The sequence below is a fragment of the Tenebrio molitor genome, chromosome 1 (genome assembly GCF_963966145.1).
Source record: "Tenebrio molitor chromosome 1, icTenMoli1.1, whole genome shotgun sequence".
NCBI lineage: Eukaryota > Metazoa > Arthropoda > Insecta > Coleoptera > Tenebrionidae > Tenebrio > Tenebrio molitor.
In genome coordinates this window covers 47,747,397-47,762,952 of record NC_091046.1, presented here as the reverse complement: position 1 = coordinate 47,762,952, position 15,556 = coordinate 47,747,397, and the positions used below count along the sequence as shown (strand labels likewise).

The window sequence follows — 15,556 nt, the reverse complement described above, 5'->3', positions numbered from 1 at the left end:
AGAGCATAGCTCCATGAACAAGAAAGATATTTAAACTTTTACCCCGGCGCGTCCAACAATGTTGCGGTTCAAGAAAATCGAATATTCCAAAATTAATATAAAAGATAGCGACATAAAATTCTCGGGATTAAATTCCTGCTAAAATGGTCTATCAAATACAACCTTTGGCTCAAATGTCATTCCTCGTACAACAAAGATATTTGGTATTTAGTTCTAATTTGACTTGGCGCATCCACCATTTTTACATCTCAATATAATTTGTAGAACTGAGACAACTGAAACAGACATTTTCCGTAGTTACGTCGCTCGAAGTTATCAATTTGTTGTTACAGCATTTAGAGAGCTGTAATTCTTGCAACTGTCAGACTCATCCGGTGTCAAAGAATTTAAATTACATTTATTTTATTCAAGTCATTAATGCGAGACCAAATGCTTTTGCTAATAACGACAAATTCCTTTTGGATTGTTTTTTGCGAACGTTGAAATTCACGAGATACCGTTGACTACCCTTGTGCGCATCCGAGACCATAAAGAGCAAAATTACTGAGACATCTTTGACCCTCGGGTCCCCAAAATATGATGCACGACCCAATGTATCTAAACAGCGGCGGGACAAAATCGCCGTAATTCGGCAAACACGGTCCTAAATTAAACAGTCCTGTTATCCATAACGAGCCGAGTCCCTTCAGTTGGGGGTGCGGCCTAAAAAACCCATTCTACATTTCGCCAGCCCTCATAAACAGAGAAACGGAGGATTACAGTTCGTGTTAATTATAATAACGGAGTTGCGGCAAGAAACCGTCAAACTTCCAAAGTATTAGGAGTAGAACCACATTACGAGTTCGTCTCGTGTAGGGGTGGCGCAACCCCGGACATCCGTCAGTTTTAATATGAAATCGATAGCCGACAAAACGCCGTCGATGCGGAGAAAAAATTCCAAAAATCCGTCTTATTGGACGCGGGGGCGCATCACAGAAAAAGATTAGATCGAAAGACGGCTGATTTTAGGGTTGATCCGTCGAATTATATCCCCCAGAGCCGGACCTGAGCGGCCCTTAAAATCGGAGATCAAAGGGTGGGCTCGCAAATGTCCCAGATGCAAATCAGATTAGAGGAGCGTCTTGTCCTCGGAGAGAAAAGTTGTCGATGGTCGCGTCTCTCGAAACGAGACGTCGACTTGTTGTTTAACAATAATCGCAGCTTTCTGTTGACAAAGCGTTTCCTGTTCCACCTCGAGCGATTTAGGGAGCGCTCGTCGAAGTTCCTCCTCCTCTTTGCCACTCTATCTAATTAGACGAAAAGGTAAAAACCAATTTTGTTGATGACGAAATAAACGCTCCGACAGAACGAAACGTTTTTCCAACTTGATTTACTAAAACGTTTGCTTTTACCGGCTTTCTGTTTCGCTGCAGTCTGCGATGTGTTTATTGTGAGAGAATGTTCGCAGGACAAAGAGAGATTGTGCTTCACTTACCGGACGTACCGTCGTTGCTACACAATTATTCGAAAATAACTCAACGTTACTCATAAAAGATTATTAGAAAGTTGATACATCGAGATAAAAAGCATAAAATATAATAAGAAGAGCTTTGTGAAATCGTACACTCAAATTAAGCTCTACATAAAAATACATTTTAAATTGAACAGTCAGTGTCTAATTATCTATATTATTGCTTTTATTATCCTTTAATAAAATAAAACTGTTAATGGTACTATCAGCGATAAAAACGTAAGATAATCTCAAACCAACTTGCTACGAAAAACTATTCAAAACATCATTTTTAGATTAACCCTTGTTTCATAAATAAAAATATAATTTAAACTTTTACCTCGGCGCATCCACCAATTTTGCAGTTCAGTGAAGTGAATATTCCATCATTACCTAACATAAAAGATTCTCTATACTAAATTCGCGATGAGATTGTCTAAACTACAGTATTTAGTTAGAATATTGTTCCTTGCACAAAGATATTTATAGTTTGGTTTTAATTTATTCGGGCGCATCCCTCAATTTTGTATTTGCATAAAAAAATGTTCATCGTTAATATCCAAGATAGAGACATCTGATTTTTTCGTCTAATTTCTATTTAAAAGGATGTACACGAGACAATTTTCAAATCGGATGTAGCTCGTGAAACAAAATTTACAAGAACAGCTTTCAACCCCAGTGTCTATTATTTTTATAATTTATCAAAATGCAGTTCTACGCTTTAACAATCAAGACCTCTGCTTTCTAGAATAGGTAAATCTATAGTCCTTTTTTTTAAACAAATGTCAATGTCAACATTCCCTCAAAGACGAGGCTGTACCACCCTAAAGTATTTTCGGAACACCTCTATCGTAAAATCTCCCTAGATCAGGTTTGAGGTTATGTCAGTAATTTTCAAATGTCAGAAAAGTTTCAGGTGTAAGCAAATTTTATACCAAAAGACAAGAAATAAAGACGATAATGACACTGAAAAGTGCAACTGAACATATACAGGAAAATGGGAATTTATTTAATGGGTAATATTCATTTTCAGAATCTGACCCCCAATCATCTTCCGAATTTATGATTCTGCGGAAAGTTGAATTATTATTGGGGGAATGTGCTCACTTGGTAGATTCGCAGTGTCGAACACTATTGGCCCATATATTTAAAAAAATATCTCGAATATAATGTGCATCTTTACTGCAATTTCTTACCTTAGCATGGTCATGATCGGTTTTTCTGTCTGCATTTATTCACGTAATCTAACCATAGCTAATTTTTCTCGTTGTGTTAGATCCTTGCTTTCGGAAACTCTTTTTACTTTTTAGTTTAATTTAAATGTAATTGCGGCTTCAGTAGCGCAAGCGCCTTCACAATTCACATCAAAATGACTGACTGACATACAGTTGACATTTTACGTTGCCAACCTAATAACTATCAAATAACTAGTGGCTCATACCAACATGACAACACTTTGACAATTGTTTAAAAAAAATTAACTTTACAAATTTGTGTTCTTAGATCTGACACATCCACAATTCCTAGAATTTACTAAAGTACCTTCTTATCAAAACTGACAAGGGTTTTCTCGATTGAATTTTCCGTAAATACGTCAATAAGACTGCAAATTTATTTGAAGTTTTATTTGTAATTTATTCCGGCGTATTGAGCAATTTGTGGGGATGTATTTCTTCAAATGCATTAATATGTAATTTCAATATAATAGCAAGATAGAGCTATGCAGATTTTCATAATAGATTCATCACAAAGGAATCGATAAAATACTGTTGTCAGATAGTTTACACAACTCTCTCAACCTTGGAGCTATCTAAGCTTAACAGCAATTGGACCCGGCGCAACTAAAAATATAATCTAATTTTTCTCGATCATTTTTATTTTCATTTCGTGTTATTAATCGTCAAATTTCATCATGACCACGATTCTGTCTGAGCACTGGATCGCCTATTATGTAATAAACGGCATAATGACCAGTTTTCGTCCCTTTTTATGTCGAAATCGATAATGAACCTAATAACACGTTACTTAAGCTCATAACTAGGCGAGAGACAATGTTCGTAGTGTCAGCCTCGCCCGTCCTCGCTTATTAAAAGATAATTAAGTCTCGCTTTAATATGCTAGCTTTCGTAATTCCATAACGGGATCGCCCTAACAGATTCGCCCTGCTCGCTAATCCATCCCGTGCCGAACCGTCGATTCACCTCACCGTCGCAATTAACAACTTTTATCGCCGTTCACGCACCCAAAAGTCCTTCCCTTAATTAACAGAGATGTCGATTGTCGCAGGGTGAAAGTGCTGGAGTGCTCCGCCAAAGACGACATCAACATCAAGGAGATATTCCGTTCGTTTCTGACGTTGTCGAGGATATTTCCCCGAGATACCGAAGATTCCAGCGGCTTGAAGCGCCGATCCAGCGCGTACGTCTCGGCGAGCAAGGGCGGCAGGAGGGCGGCCAGTCCCGCCCCCGAAAAGGACAAGCAGGCGGGGTCGTCCGAAACCAAGGAGAATCTGACGAAGCCGAGGTCGAGGTCGCTGATACGGAGGGCCAGCAGGAAGACCAAGCAGCAGATCAGGGACGCTCACAACGGGGTCGAGGAATGCACCGTCTCGTAGACTCCAAAACCAAAATCAAAATTTATTATATCATTTATGTTCGCCTTGTAACAAGCTGGTGTTTGCTGATATTTCTGTACCAGGGGTGAGATAGCGAAAGATTACCTAATTAGCAACTTGTAACCGCACAATATCAACCAGCCCGGATGGGTATGAGGGTTGTTTATACGTACAAGAACGACGGGTTTTTAATGAAGGTATATAAGGGTAGACAACGAAAGGGTGAAAATATACAAAACTTCTTCCATACAAAAAAATAGCAGCAAAGATGTAGAAGATATTTCTACATCAGATGTTTCATTTTTTGGATCAAAAATCTTTTGCACAAATTGAGTATTTACTAAGAGTTTCATTTTACTGATTAATTAATAAATTAATCAGCACTAGTCGATTAATTAAATCATTATGACGAATTAATTGGTTGACCAGTTAGGGAAAACGTCACTTTGTCGTTTTGATTGTGAGCAGGTTGGTGTAAAAGTCGTCGTAAATACTTCTAAGAAATCCTCTGGATCTGTACCCCCCGGGCTAAAACGAATTTTGATCTAAATGTTTTGTATGATGTAATCAAAACACGTTTAGTATTTAAAACCGTCCCAACCACACGGCTGCCGCCGCCGCCGCGGTCCAAGTCATCAAAATCTAATTGTAGCGTGTGTAGATGATCAACTCCCCTTTACTTCCTCTCTCAACAAGAAGTAAATGTCTTCAGTTGTCGTTATTCATGTGCAAGAACATTTGCGGGTACCAATGTAAATAATTATAGTTGTTAATGTCATTTTGTACAACTTATCCACCATCCATTTGAAAAACCCTACCGATTTCATATCGATGGTAAACAAGGTATTAAGAGTAGCACAATTAGGCGATAGAGTAGCGTTAATGTTAGTACTTTGTATGTCGTTTGAGTTGGTTTGGTTTGTCGATTTTTGGACAATATACATAATCGTTATGCCCAACAATGCATTAGTGAATTTCTGTAAATAGTTAAAATAAATGAAACTTCTGCGAATTGTGATACAGTTCAATATCGAGGCTACTGTCGCCGAAAACTGTAAAAATATCCAGATACAGAAGTTTAGACTAATTTCTTTTTCAGTATAAGTTCCTACTTGGTGTTGAAAAAATCAAAAAAAAATATTCAAAATCTACTCACGCGTGCAGTGCTCTGTACTGCTCTCTTAGAAATTACGGCGCCCCGTCGACATAAAATTTAAGGGATCACGAGTCTTTGACGATATTAAATTTTTTATGATTTTATACGAGGCTGCGTGTACATAAACCACAGTGGATCAACGTTTCCAGTATCTGAGCTTTGAACTTTTAGAACAATTGCATTTACATGGATTTTTATGTCCTCGTGCTTCTCCATTGCCTGTGTACTAGTTACGTAATTCTCGATTTATACTGCGTGTTTAACAGCATTTATTATGTCCGTCATCTAACACTTGATCAACTACGGCACTTTTACCGTTATTGCACCGAAATAGCTGTAACTTAACGAAATGTTCATCAAGGGAAATGGGAATTTTACTGTTACACTTGATTGATCCATCGTCAAACCTGTTTTATCTTCGAACGACTCTGTACTGTTGCTTGCATTGAAAAAAAAAATACGACAGACACTAGAGTCGGTTATTTTTCTAAAACATAAAAATGCCAATACAAATGTTGTTATGTATAACAAAATGACGCTTATACTATAAAATTGTATGTATATAAGCAGGGTCTAGCAAGTTGACTGAGTGACGTACTCGTTGAGTTTATAGTAATGTTGTTAATACTTGAGGTATTGTTGTGTAATTTTGTATTATTGTGTTTACGCTAATTGGAATGTTTTTTAAAAATTATATGGAAAGACGCTGAGTGATAATAAATCATTATTCAAAGCCGTTTCTTATTTCATGTCCCTGAAAGCTCCCTTTGCGCTGCATTATTCTACTAATTACTTTTTTTCTTGAAAAGTTGTGCTTGAAAAAAATGTAATTGAGATTAGGGCGCTGTCAAACTGTCAAACAAAAAGTGAAAAACGTCAAAGTGCCAACACTGGTTGCTGCCAACCACATAAAGTACAAAGTAGTAGAAGAGATCTCTGTCAACAGCATCATGTAGCAAACATACGTTTATCGTGTGAACTCTACTTTTTATTTATTAATAAACTTATCTGAAATGTTAGCCCTCTAGAACTCTTTCTTCGTTGTCGTTGTCTCAGAACAACTTCCAAAGACGAGAGTTTACCATCGCACCACTAGGTGGCGGTCTGTGTCGCTGTCAGATTAAATGTCGCAGGAGTAAAAGTGTTATCTTGAATATGTTTAAATTGTCACGAAAACTCGACAAATTGGTTTGCCGAACCCTTGAAAAGCAACTGTCATTAACATACACTACAGCCCCGGACACCAAAAAAGAGGGTACTCCATTTGTCAAATTTTAGGTTATGTCACCTAACCTCCAATTTGTAGAGGAATTCCGCGTCCTCAACTTGAAATATGTGAAAAACCAAGTGACCCCGAGACGTCTCCCGAAAAAAACCGACTTCCTGCCCCCCAGAAGCAGCCAAATGGCCGTCGACCAAGACTGGGGCAACGTGTGGCCCGGCCCGCGGACCTTCCACCCGGCAACCGTCCCCTTGCCCGTTAGGCAAGGTTACAACCCGAAAGGCGTCGCCCCCGCAAAGTACGCCAACGCCGAACTAATGAAAATACCGAATTTTCTCCACCTGACGCCACCAGTAATCAAAAGACAGTGCGAGGCACTAAAGAAATTTTGCACCCCCTGGCCAAAGAGTCTTGACACAGATGAGAAGTGTCTAAAGCATTTTCCGATAGAGGTGTCGTCGAGCGACTACTGTCACTCGTCGCCCACCATTCGCGACCCCCTTGCTAGAATTGTCACCGTCAAGTTCAAACTGGACAGTTTGAAGCTCGATGAGAGACCTAGAGACAAATTTTTAAGGCTCGTTGGCGACAGGTACGACGAGAAAAGCGACGTTGTCACGATAGTCACGGACAGGTGTCCGCTAAAAAAACAAAATTACGAGTACGCGATGTATTTGATAACAGCGCTGTATCATGAGTCTTTGGTAACTTTTTTTTTCCACATTTGGCGAAATTGTCTGATCGGGTGTGTTGCAGAACGTCGAGCCTTGGGAAGAATTGAAAAGTGAAGCGGATATGGAGCGCTACATCTGGGAAAATAACGCCTCCAAAAGTAATATTGAGAAAATGTTTGGGAGAGATGCTAAAGACATTGGTCATATTGGGACATACTCTGCGTCCGTGGACAAGTACATGAATGAAGGTGAGTATGATTTGTTTTTAGCAATAAAAGAAAAAGAATTTTTTAGGGGAAAACGAATACACTGTGACACAATATGGGGAGGCGGTTAGGAAAATTCTCGATTTACCCTCGATTCCTGAATAATTTTTTTATGTACAAAAAATATTAGGCGTAAAATAAATCATTTTTATATTATTTGTTGGTATGAATATGTAATGTAGGTCATGCCTGGTGGAAGTCACGTCTGGACTCGATCGAGCGCCTCGCATCTGTCAAATGTCGACGCACGCTCGATAATGAGCAATTTTGTAGCGTACACCAAACAGTTATTTAACAATTTAGGGTTTCAGCGTAGATAACGAGAGGGGTCCCACTTGTCGGTGCTCCTTTTGTGTCAAGGCATGACCCATTTGGCACAATGTGTTCAGCCATCATAAAAGACACTGTTGTGAGCATCTGACTGACAGTGGGACCCTCTCATCGGACCGTAACCAAGGTTATAAATGAGGCATCGTCCACGAATAAATTCTTTATTTTCTGTCTGAGTGCAACCCAGTCACAGTCAATGTATTTAAACATAAAGTGCGTCTTGATAAGTTAACAGAAGCAATACAATATAAATAGAAGAAATGGCCGTGGGACCGCATCCGCACCACCATTGTGAAATCATCGAAACGCACACGGGCCCCCCTGCGATGCCCCATTACTTCCTGATCCCGCTGATATTCCTAGGTAGTGCAGTGGTGTTCTCCGTCATAATCGTGGGTTTGTTGCTCGTGATCGCCCGACTTAGACTGACACCTGTGGTGTTTGCCCGTGAACATTTCGAGGACTCCACCGTGGAAAATACTGTCGCAAGAGCTATAAACTATTTCACGCGGCTCAACAATCGATTAGGTTAGATTTATTATTACTTTTTTCATATCTCATAAATTTATGTACAAAATTATAAGTTTTTAATTCTAATAAAAATACAAAATAAAATATTTAATGTAATTAAAGTAATACCTTTTATAAAAAAACTTTAAAAACACTTGTGCCCACGCACGCTCACGTCCTGAACGGACGCTTCTTAATCACGTCGGGTTTGCTCAACGTCTTCTTCTCGACTGGAAAACAACCCAAAGTTATGTCAACAACGAAATTACATCAGCTTTTCAATTTTTACCTAAACACTATATTATTATTATACACAGAATTTTTTAGAACCAGCAAATAGTTAAAAAAATCTTGAGATGAAATTTTTAGCTCGAGGAAAATTACTAAATTATTATTCATTTGTGAAAAACATCTTGCCTCTAATCTATTTTTTATTAAACCTTAATTGCTTTTTATAATCTTTTTTTTTTGTTCCGTGAGGAACACGTAAGAATGTTTGCCAAGTTGGCAAATAATAGTAGTTTATTTAAGGAGTTCCTGTGTAATTTGGACTTTTTTTGGCATGAGTGGGCCAGTTAAAAGGTCGACGAGTGCCAAAAAAAGCCCAAATTACACAAGAACGAGTTGAATACAACGTTTTTTTGTTCGACGAGCCTCCCAAAGGCTCCAAATCGCTGAAAATCTCTAAAATTAGCTTGACATTTCGTTTTGACAAGTTGTCAAATTTATCAAAATCCGTTCACATAGGAGAAAATTCTCAAATTCTGACAGTGTCGAACAAAAAAAAAAATAGTAAAGTTGCAGTTGGCTGTCTGAGCCCCCGACTCACCTGCCGCGTTAACCCTCGTCGCGGACACAGCCCTAGCCCTCTTATCCTTGATCGCGTGGCAAAGCTCCCTTTTCTTTCTAATCGCGTTCGGCGTCTTGTACACTGCGAACAAAAAGAAAATACCCAAATCAGAGCCGTACACTTTTAATAAACGTTCGATATGTACAAGTCACACTAACAATTTCTTTCGACAAACAGGTTCGAAACGACGCCGTAGAAAATCTCGGTAATTACGGCATTTAAAAAATCAATCCCACCTTTAGCCATCAGTTCTTCGGCGCACACTTTCACTTTGGGCTTCGGCGGCTCCATCACGAACGTGTGATTGAGGCCGTTGATGTTCTCGTCGTTGAGCTTCCTCTTCGGCGGCCTCACCTCCACGTCAGTCGACGACACGCTCGACGTGGAGCTGAGTCCGGAATCGATCGGACTGTCCCACGTTATGTTCTTGCGACCCTGGAGGTGGTTCACCAAGCTCTGGTACTCTTCGCACATCAAGTCCGTCGCGAAACCGTGCCCCCTCAACTGCAAGTAACAAGACTGCAACATCTTGCACGTCTTCTCCAACAGGTTCGCCCGCGACTTGAGCTCTTCCTCTAAGAGAGAACACTTCTTCTGCGTCAGATCCACCTACGTTTCACACGTTATTACACCGATCGACAAAATCACGAAACGGACCCACCTGATAGTGCTTTTCGGTGCTGATCAGTCTTTCGTTGGCTAGTTCGACGATTTTTTCCATTTCGGGGTGTTGCCTGGCCAATTCGTCGGTTTTAGTTTCTAAATCTAATTTAGCGAGTTTGATTTCGGTCAGTTCGGTCTTCAAAGTGTCTTCCTGGCGGTGGAAGCGACTCACCATGTTGCCGAGCCGGCGGTGCGCCTCCTCCTTGTCGGGGGTGGCGTTCAAAAGACCGCTCAGGCGAGCGTCTGCGTCCTCTTTCAGTTGTCTAAACAAAAAATATAAACGTTCTCAACATTCAATACGTAACTGAAACAAAAAGGAATCTTTCTTTTAGATTTTTTTCTCTTCCACCAACAAACAAATGTTGGTGTTTCTTTTTTGTTTTGTTTTTAACTTCAATCCGGTAGTTCTTGCGTATCTCGCTACTACTCGCTACGCTCTACTTTAAAAAAATGTTCAATTTCCGAAAAATTTTAGAAAGAAAAGGTAGGTATTAAACTCGAAGAGTTTTACCGCGGTTTAAAGTTAAAACAAGTTATTTCCGATACAGCTTGTTCGAACGGGTGCAGGTATAGTTCGGCCAGGGTTGTATTTGGTAAATTTTTCAAACAAGCAGATTTATGGCACCCTGGGGTGAACCCTCACAGTTAAAAAGTTAACGGAATTAAAGCCATAAACGCCAAATATCGTTGGGCAGACTTTAAACACCCGCTTTACGACTAAGAGGCCGATTTCAAGTTGATTTGTTGTTGTCATGGTAACGGTGCAAAATTCCAACTTTGAGAAAGATGACGCATATTGGTAATTAATGTGTAGGACAAAGATAGATACACATTTGCGCTGCACCAGCTATTTGCGACCATAACTTGAAATCGGGCCCTAACAAAATTTCTACCTTGCCCCAATATTTAAAAGACGGTTCTGAAGCGCGTGCTGTTGTGTCGAGCGGGTATGATTTACAACTACCCCTTGCTGTCAAAAAATTAATTCCTCCACTATAACAGGTACGGAGTGATCAAGAATGACTGAGTCTGTTGGTAACAATGAAATTTAGCAAATTTAAAATTTACCAACGAAGGTTAATTTTTGTAATAGTATAAACATAACCTGCATTACCAAGAATGTTTTTAATGTCATCTCAAGTTAAAAAATCCGGTCAGTGCGTGGTCAGTGCCAATTACTAGACAAAAATCACCAGTATTTTCAATTGTTTCATTGCCAACAGACTCAGTCATTGTTGATCACGCTGTAGTTTGTGTTGGGCTAAGTGGACCTTTTCTCGGTGTGAGGTTTTAAATATTAGAAAGTTAATTTAGTCATTTTAAGAAATCACCATGTCGATTTTTTGAGTGCTTATAAATTTTAATCTGATTCACGAGAAAAAAAGAATTTACCATTTTAAGAAATATCAAACAAAATTAAACAAAACCATTTTGGTATGTAAAAGATGAAATCCTCTTAAATCTGGCCACATTATTTTTCAACCTTCCAAGAATCTTTAATTATTTTTTCCAAACTGTCGGCTTGGTCCTAGAAAGACTTCCATTGGTTGAACCGGGCCAAGGATTAACACTCTGGATTCCTTAACGGACTTTTTGCAAAGTTCTTAAAACTAACTGTCAAAGTTTTTGAATTTTTTAATAAAATAAATAAATTACGAAATATCATTTCTCCGCTGCACTGCCTAAACCTCCGTCACGACTGACCTACTGCACGTTAAAAAAATGTATTACCTTCTCAAAACGACCATATTCTCGGAGCACTCGACGTTGTACATCCTGTCCAGCAGCCTCTTCCTGTCCTCTATCATTTTGGACAGTTGAATGGACAGTTTCGAGTCGACCTTCTTCTCGCTGACTTTCTCCGTCAGCTGCATCCTCACCTTCTCCAACTCCTTCTTCAACTCCTCCACGATTTTGACGTACTCCCCGACGTGCAACTCGACGTTCACCACGTTCTTCTTGACGTCGGACTTGATCTTCTTGGCCCTGGTCGCGTACTTGAGCGTGTTGTAGGTGTCGTCGTAGCTCAACGACGACGGCGACACGTTCGCCACCATCACCGTCTGGCAGTTACCCCCTAGGCTGTCCTTGAGCAGCCTGGTCAGCTTGGAGTCCCTGTAGGGGATGTACCTCTGACCGTCGGCCAGACTGTTGATGCAGTTGCCCAATGCCAAGAGGGACTTGTTGATGTTGGCCCCCTCGGCGAACCGCGCCCCCCCGTATCCCGTGACCGAGCCCCTCTCGCTTCCAGCAAGATCGATCATGCTCAGCTTGGCTGCCCTCACCTCCCTCGTCGACTTCATCTCCATCTGGATGTAGACCTGGAAGACCGCGTGGGACCTCGAGCTTTCGGCGTTGGCGTCGGTGGGGTGCTGCGTCCTGTTGCTGTTCCCCTTGTCCAAAAGGGCGAACAGCTCGTCTGGATTGTCGATTTTGTGCACTTTGATCCCCGCCACCATCACGCCGTATCGTCCGTCGTCGCGCAGCTGCAAGGGGGCCCCGGGATTCAGCAGGTCTTGCACCATCTCGTTGTATACCTCGATGTACGAGATTCCGAGCTCGAAGCTGCGTTCGCCCTGCAAGTTCTCTCTGGCTTTGAACAACTCGGCCATCGTGAGGAACGTGATCCCGGGGTTGTCGTTGTTACCGATCATGGTGTAGGTTTTGCCGGCTCCGGTGGCGCCGTACGCGAAGACCGAGCAGTTGTAGCCGTCCATTAGCGAGTTTATCAGATTCTTGGTGGTGCTCTCGAAGATCTCCGCGTTGCTGGACTCGTAACCGAATACCTTGTCGAACATGAACTGCAAGTCTTTGTTGGCTTTGCGCAAGAGGTCGCGGCCTTTCTGTTCCACGCCGTGGTAGAAGAAGGCTTGAGAGTTTATCTTCGGATCGAAAATCAGGACTTGGTCGTCCACAATTTTTACGACGTGTCTGAAACCCGACCAGATTTTTTTTTAATTTTTTCGAAAAAACGAAAAACAATCTCTAAAAACGAACGAGAGGATTCAGATTCATAAAACGCTCATACGTAATAGAGAGAGAGCTGAGGGCCCCGTTCCGGTCAAAAACTTTGAATTTCACTTACCTGCTGTTGTCGCCGCTCTCCCTCTCGTTGGGGGGCCGCACCCGCACCACCACCCTGACGTTGGCCGAAGACCGAACCGGGCCCTGCTTGGCTTTGAGCAAGGGGCGAGTCTTCGTCAACGCATTCCTATGACGAGGAGATTTAAACTCGGGCTTGCCCATACTTTTTGTGGCCGCTCAAAAACACTTGTCACAGTATAAAAACAATTTGTATAAACCGAAAAAATCACATTTGCACAATTCTACTGAGGAAACATGTAAAAAGTCGTAAACGTTCATCAATTTTTGACGTTTGGAACTGTTTGGCGAAAATTTACCAAGACTGTGACAGTTCACGCCTGCAATTTAAAAACACTCACAGTCGAGTCGACCGTTGCAGCTTTCAAATGTTCAAAAATGTCGAGTGGGTCGGTAGTGCAGGTGTCCACTGTATCGACCGAAATTTTGAATTTTCCCTGGTTTTCTACTCGATTTCCAAATCTAAACAATAATATGAATAAAACTAAAAGCTTCCTCCTTTGAATACACAAAGAAATTAATCTAAATAACGTGAAAATGTTTATTTTCAACTGATTGTCGATAATACAGATTTTGAGGTGTTAGCAACTGTCAAAAAGTGACGGCTAATCAAAAAGCGTCGCGGTACACTTAACCTAAAATATAAAACATCAAAATAAAAACTTTCAATAATTAATTTATACGTTGAAATTAGTAAATGTTTCGAGACCGCTGCAACGATGCAAAAGTCTCGAAGGCTGACAAAGACGAATTTGAACGTGTCATGTAAAGAAATGGCTCTGTACTTGCTGGGCAAAGTTCTAGTCCGAAAACTTGACAACGGTTCAATTCTGAAAGGTCGAATCGTGGAAACCGAATGCTACTTGGGCGGTGAAGATAAAGCTTCACACTCCTACAATGGCAGGTTTGCCAATATTGTCGTAATTACGCGTCAGTAAAAAAAAAATAAAAACATTTTTAGACAAACTCCTGGAAATGAGCCCATGTACATGCCAGCTGGGACAACTTATGTGTACTTCACTTATGGAATGTATTTTTGCTTCAATATATCCAGTGTTGAACCAGGAGCTGCAGTTTTGCTTCGAGCCTTGGAACCAATTCAAGGTCTAGAAATAATGAAAAAGTTTAGAACAGGTGTTGATAACTTTTTTTTTTTTACTTTTTTTCAATAAAGTGTGAATTTCAATAATTATAGTTAAAAAAAAGGGACCTCTAAAGGACACAGAACTGTGCAATGGACCATCAAAATTGTGCATAGCAATGAATGTGACTAAGGATAATTGCAATAAAATTGATTTGACAGAGAGTGAGCGTCTGTGGATTGAAGATGATGGTGGAAGAATTGAGGCAACCCAAATTGTTAACTGCAGAAGGATAGGGATTGCTTCAGCAGGTGAAGAATGGGCCGCGAAACCGTTAAGATTCTACGTTCTCTCTAACGCTCACGTCAGTAAAAGAGATAAAAAAGCAGAGAACGACTTGATCTCATAATTTTTTTGTACAAAATTTTGTATTATGTTATTTTCCAAAATAAATATTCAAATTTTTCCTCCGTTACTTTTATTTGTAGGTGGCGCTTCTGGAGTTTATTTTATTATTTTTGACAGACACATGGTGGCGCGCCTGTCGGATTGCTCTTTCTCTATTGGCAATTCGCGTCAAACATGGTAAGATATTAAATTTTCGTAAAAATCTCAATCATCTTGAATTAAATAGACGATAAAATAACACTATTATGACGGAGACGTGCGTAAAAAGCATCTTCTGATTGTATCGTTTGGTTTTTTGCAGGGTATCGACATAAACCATAAACATGACCGTAAGGTTAGGCGCACCGAACCCAAGAGTCAAGATGTATATTTACGTTTGTTAGTCAAAGTAAGTATCAGACACGATTTGGGGGGCCCGTTTATGCTTAACTGCGCTTTCATTTCAGTTGTATCGCTATTTGGCTCGTCGTACTGGCGCCAAATTCAACAAAATCATTCTGAAACGTCTGTTCATGAGCAACATCAACAAACCCCCGATTTCCATCGCAAAGATCGTGCGTGTAATGAAGAAAAGGGAGAGTGATGACCTCACTGCCGTCGTTGTTGGAACTGTGACAGACGATGCGCGCATTTGGAAGATCCCAAAACTGTCTGTGTGTGCTTTACGTGTGACCAGATCAGCTAGAGCTAGGATTATTAAAGCAGGTTGGTGATTTGGTGACGTGTTTTCGTCATTTTGCTCATTTGTCGTTTTTAGGAGGAGAAGTCATTACTTTTGACCAGTTGTCTTTGAGGAGCCCTACTGGCGACAAAACTGTTCTCTTGCAAGGCAGACGCAACGCTCGCGAAGCTGTCAAACACTTTGGACTGGCTCCTGGAGTGCCACATTCGCACACTAAGCCATTCGTGAGAGCTAAGGGAAGGAAATTCGAAAGGGCTCGTGGACGTAGGCGCTCGTGCGGTTACAAGAAGTAAAATTATTTGTTTTCTGTACTCATAAGTTTTATAATAAATAGTTTGAGTGCAGTTTGTAATTTTTATTAATAAAGCACCTCGAGATCTTAACACGTGTTGCAACTTCATTTGACAAACAAAATATAACCTCAATTTAGTTTTCGTTGCAAAAAAGAATACACCGCCGCTCAGATCTGAATTTAAATTCTTCTTATCCAACTTTAGATTCAAATATA

The 15,556-nt window shown here is 40.5% G+C and overlaps 5 protein-coding genes across 5 annotated transcripts in view; 4 read left to right on the top strand and 1 right to left on the bottom strand.

The window, feature by feature from the left end:
• The window catches only part of LOC138141148 (GTP-binding protein Di-Ras1), a 40,263-nt gene extending 35,855 nt beyond the window's left edge, over positions 1–4,408 (top strand). The window contains exon 3 of the mRNA XM_069061814.1: positions 3,776–4,408. Within this exon, the coding sequence (XP_068917915.1) occupies positions 3,776–4,103 (328 nt within the window). The 3' untranslated portion in view covers positions 4,104–4,408. The remainder of the gene's footprint in view (positions 1–3,775) is intronic.
• A 1,932-nt stretch (positions 4,409–6,340) lies between these two features.
• mRpS35 (mitochondrial ribosomal protein S35) lies at positions 6,341–7,577 on the top strand. The gene is made up of 4 exons (XM_069061803.1): positions 6,341–6,514; positions 6,566–7,185; positions 7,238–7,403; positions 7,450–7,577. Exons 1-4 carry the CDS (start codon positions 6,415–6,417, stop codon positions 7,524–7,526), a joined length of 963 nt encoding a protein of 320 aa, XP_068917904.1. The 5' UTR covers positions 6,341–6,414; the 3' UTR covers positions 7,527–7,577.
• Positions 7,578–7,898: 321 nt separating this feature from the next.
• On the bottom strand, positions 7,899–13,221 carry LOC138141097 (kinesin-like protein KIF18A). The gene is made up of 6 exons (XM_069061797.1): positions 12,860–13,221; positions 11,506–12,705; positions 9,773–10,037; positions 9,348–9,720; positions 9,091–9,192; positions 7,899–8,491 (listed from the first exon to the last, which is right to left on the bottom strand). Exons 1-6 carry the CDS (start codon positions 13,018–13,020, stop codon positions 8,433–8,435), a joined length of 2,160 nt encoding a protein of 719 aa, XP_068917898.1. The 5' UTR covers positions 13,021–13,221; the 3' UTR covers positions 7,899–8,432.
• A 243-nt stretch (positions 13,222–13,464) lies between these two features.
• On the top strand, positions 13,465–14,424 carry LOC138141139 (DNA-3-methyladenine glycosylase-like). The gene is made up of 3 exons (XM_069061807.1): positions 13,465–13,780; positions 13,838–14,010; positions 14,072–14,424. The coding sequence occupies exons 1-3, from the start codon at positions 13,596–13,598 to the stop codon at positions 14,365–14,367; spliced, it is 654 nt and encodes a 217-aa protein (XP_068917908.1). The 5' UTR covers positions 13,465–13,595; the 3' UTR covers positions 14,368–14,424.
• RpL18 (ribosomal protein L18) lies at positions 14,402–15,431 on the top strand. Its single transcript, XM_069061808.1, has 4 exons — positions 14,402–14,543; positions 14,668–14,754; positions 14,813–15,071; positions 15,124–15,431. Exons 1-4 carry the CDS (start codon positions 14,541–14,543, stop codon positions 15,339–15,341), a joined length of 567 nt encoding a protein of 188 aa, XP_068917909.1. The 5' UTR covers positions 14,402–14,540; the 3' UTR covers positions 15,342–15,431.
• The last annotated feature ends 125 nt before the right edge of the window (positions 15,432–15,556 follow it).

Coding starts and splice junctions, on each gene's coding strand:
- mRpS35 (XM_069061803.1), top strand. CDS start 6,415: ATGTTTAAATTGTCACGAAAACTCGACAAATTGGTTTGCCGAACCCTT. Junction 6,515..6,565: donor CCCGGACACCAAAAAAGAGG/GTACTCCATTTG, acceptor TCCAATTTGTAG/AGGAATTCCGCGTCCTCAAC. Junction 7,404..7,449: donor GGACAAGTACATGAATGAAG/GTGAGTATGATT, acceptor AGAATTTTTTAG/GGGAAAACGAATACACTGTG.
- LOC138141097 (XM_069061797.1), bottom strand. CDS start 13,020: ATGGGCAAGCCCGAGTTTAAATCTCCTCGTCATAGGAATGCGTTGACG. Junction 10,038..11,505: donor AATATGGTCGTTTTGAGAAG/GTAATACATTTT, acceptor TTTTTTGTTTAG/ACAACTGAAAGAGGACGCAG. Junction 9,721..9,772: donor GCACCGAAAAGCACTATCAG/GTGGGTCCGTTT, acceptor TGTGAAACGTAG/GTGGATCTGACGCAGAAGAA.
- LOC138141139 (XM_069061807.1), top strand. CDS start 13,596: ATGCAAAAGTCTCGAAGGCTGACAAAGACGAATTTGAACGTGTCATGT. Junction 13,781..13,837: donor TCACACTCCTACAATGGCAG/GTTTGCCAATAT, acceptor AAACATTTTTAG/ACAAACTCCTGGAAATGAGC. Junction 14,011..14,071: donor AATGAAAAAGTTTAGAACAG/GTGTTGATAACT, acceptor CAATAATTATAG/TTAAAAAAAAGGGACCTCTA.
- RpL18 (XM_069061808.1), top strand. Junction 14,755..14,812: donor ATTTACGTTTGTTAGTCAAA/GTAAGTATCAGA, acceptor CTTTCATTTCAG/TTGTATCGCTATTTGGCTCG. Junction 15,072..15,123: donor AGCTAGGATTATTAAAGCAG/GTTGGTGATTTG, acceptor TGTCGTTTTTAG/GAGGAGAAGTCATTACTTTT.